Source organism: Phacochoerus africanus, chromosome 1, assembly GCF_016906955.1.
Source record: "Phacochoerus africanus isolate WHEZ1 chromosome 1, ROS_Pafr_v1, whole genome shotgun sequence".
Taxonomy (NCBI): Eukaryota; Metazoa; Chordata; class Mammalia; order Artiodactyla; family Suidae; genus Phacochoerus; species Phacochoerus africanus.
In genome coordinates, this window is record NC_062544.1 from 82,416,594 (window position 1) to 82,419,307 (window position 2,714).

A 2,714-nucleotide genomic window follows, 5' to 3' on the forward strand; every position below is an offset into this window, starting at 1 on the left:
AAGACCACTATCCCCATGTTCAAAGTCTCCAATGACTTTCCATTTGGCTTATAATAGATTCTAATAGCACATGCATGGCCCACAATTCTCTCCAGCCCCATGATTTGATCTCGGTTTCTTTAGTCTCCTTCTCTTTCCCTCCACTCCAGCTACTTAGGCCTCCTTACTTTTCTCATGCCAATGTTGTTCCTGCCTGGAAATGTCCTTTTCCTCAGGCAGTCTCATTTTGCTCCCAAGTTCACTCAGGTTTCTGCTCAAATGTCAGCTCCTCAGAGACGCCTTCCTGACCACCTGATCCAAGTAACATCCTAGTGAATGTAAATTGGTGCAGCTACTATGGAGAACAGTATGGAGGTTCCTAAAAAAACTAAAAACAGAGTTTTCATATGATCCTGCAATCCTTCTCCTGGGCATATATCCAGGCAAAACTACAATTCAAAAAAATGCATGCACTCCTATGTTCATAGCAGCACTATTCACAATAGCCAAGACAAGGGAACAACCTAAATGTCCATTGACAGCAGAATGGATAAACAAGATGTGGTGATGGAATATTACTCAGCCATAAAAAGAATGAAATAATGCCATTTGCAGCAGCATGGATGGGCCTAGAGATTATATACTAAGTGAGGAAAGTCAAACAGAGAAAGACAAATCATGTGATATCACTTGAATGTGGAATTTTAAAAAATGATACAAGTGATTTTACTTACGAAATATAGACTCACAGGCATAGAAAACAAACTTAACAGAGAAAGAGGGGGAGAGATAAACTAGGAATTTGGTATTAACATGTACACACTACTATATATAAAATAAGAAACAACAAAGTTGTTATAAGAAACAAACAAAATATATGCTATATAGCATAGGAACTCTACTAAATATCTTGAAATAATCTATAAGGGAAAAAGAACTTGAAAAGGAATACACACACACACACGCACACACACACACAAATAACTGAATCATTGCGCAGTATATTTGAAACAAAACTAACACAACATTTTAACTCAACTATAGTTCATTTAAAAAAATCCCACTTCCTTACAGTCAGCCACTACCCCATTAAACACCTGTTTCCCCCTAGCATTTAATAATACACATTTGTTGGCTTTACTATTTATATCCTCCCTGCACATGGGACTTTGTCCCTCTTGTTTTCCAGAACTTAAAATAAGGCTTGTACATGAAAAGGTGCTCACAATAAGTGTTGAATTATTCTACACCATGATGATGCATAAAAAAAGAGAATTGATGAACTCAGAGGTCAGGAAAGACTTACTTGGGGGTCTCAGCTTAAGGTGATATCTGGAAGAATGGTGAGAGTTAATCAGGCCAAAAGGAGTGTGGTATGCCAGGAGGGAGGAAAGCTCCCACAAAAGTCCTGGGGGAGTAAGGAGAATAGAGTGGTCATGGAAGCAAAGTAAGTCCAGTACAAACAAAACACAGAGCACAGGGGAGCATGGCAATTGGTGAGGTTGGAAAAGAAGTAGCCAGGCCTTGCTTGGCTTTGCAGGATATATTAATAATTTCTTTTAGAGAATAGATATGTGGTAGCCAAGAAGTGGTAGAGGGAGGGATGGACGGGGAGTTTGGGATTGGCAAATGCAAAGTATTATATCTGTGATGGATAAACAATAAGGTCCTACTGTATAGCACAGGGAACCATATTCAATATCCTGTGATAAATCATAATGGGAAAGAATGTAAAAAAGAATACACACACACACACACACACACACACACACGTATCTGAATCACTTTGCCATACAGCAGAAATTACAAAACATTATAAATCAACTATACTTCAATAATTTTTTTTCCACATCTGCGGCATTTGGAAGTTCCCAGGCTAGGGGTTGAAATGGAGCTGCAGCTGCCAGCCTATACCATAGCTGCAGCAATGCCAGATCCAAGCCACATCTGTGACCTATGCTACATCTTGCAGCAGTGCCAGCAACACCAGATCCTTAACCCACGGAGAAAGACCGGGGATCAAACTTGCACCCTCATGGAGACAATGTTAGGGTCTTAATCCACTGAACCATAAAGGGAACTCCAAAATTTTTTTAAATAAAAAAAATTCTAGACAGCCATGGCTGCCACTGCCGCCGACCCTGAGGCACCCCTCTCCCCAGGTGAATTGCTCCTGAAAGGTGAGGCTGAGAAGCCTGAGAATGAGCTAGAGGAGGAAGACAATGGTGACAATGAGCTAGATGAGACCCTGTCGGAGAGACTGTGGGGTCTGACGGAGATGTTCCCGGAGAGGGTCTGTTCCACAGCTGGAGCCACTTTTGATCTCTCCCTCTTCATGGCTCAAAAAATGTACAGGTTTTCCAGGGCAGTCTTGTGGGTTGGAATCACTTCCTTCATGATCCTGGTTCTTCCTGTCGTCTTTGAGACTGAGAGGTTGCAGATGGAGCAACAGCATCACCTGCAGTAACAGCAGATACTTCTAGGGCCTAATACAGGGCTGTCATGAGGAATGCGAGGGGCTCTACCTTCACTTCCTGGAAGGATTCAGTTTGTCACTGCCATACTTGACCTGTCTAGGTGAGAGAAATTTGAAAATGCAATAGTGTTTGACTATTGGATTTTTTTTTTAAACTTTGGCACATTGATCTATCTAAACCTGGCAGAGAGAATTCTCCCCACACTGTCTCATGGAGAGACTCCAAACTTGCAGATGTGCCCTCCTATCCTGACGTATT

General features: G+C 41.5%; 1 protein-coding gene across 1 annotated transcript; it reads left to right on the forward strand.

The window, feature by feature from the left end:
- The first annotated feature begins 2,098 nt into the window (after nucleotides 1–2,098).
- Nucleotides 2,099–2,446, forward strand: LOC125111957 (mitochondrial import receptor subunit TOM22 homolog). The gene has a single exon (XM_047754154.1). It carries the CDS (start codon nucleotides 2,099–2,101, stop codon nucleotides 2,444–2,446), a length of 348 nt encoding a protein of 115 aa, XP_047610110.1.
- The last annotated feature ends 268 nt before the right edge of the window (nucleotides 2,447–2,714 follow it).

Coding starts and splice junctions, on each gene's coding strand:
- LOC125111957 (XM_047754154.1), top strand. CDS start 2,099: ATGGCTGCCACTGCCGCCGACCCTGAGGCACCCCTCTCCCCAGGTGAA.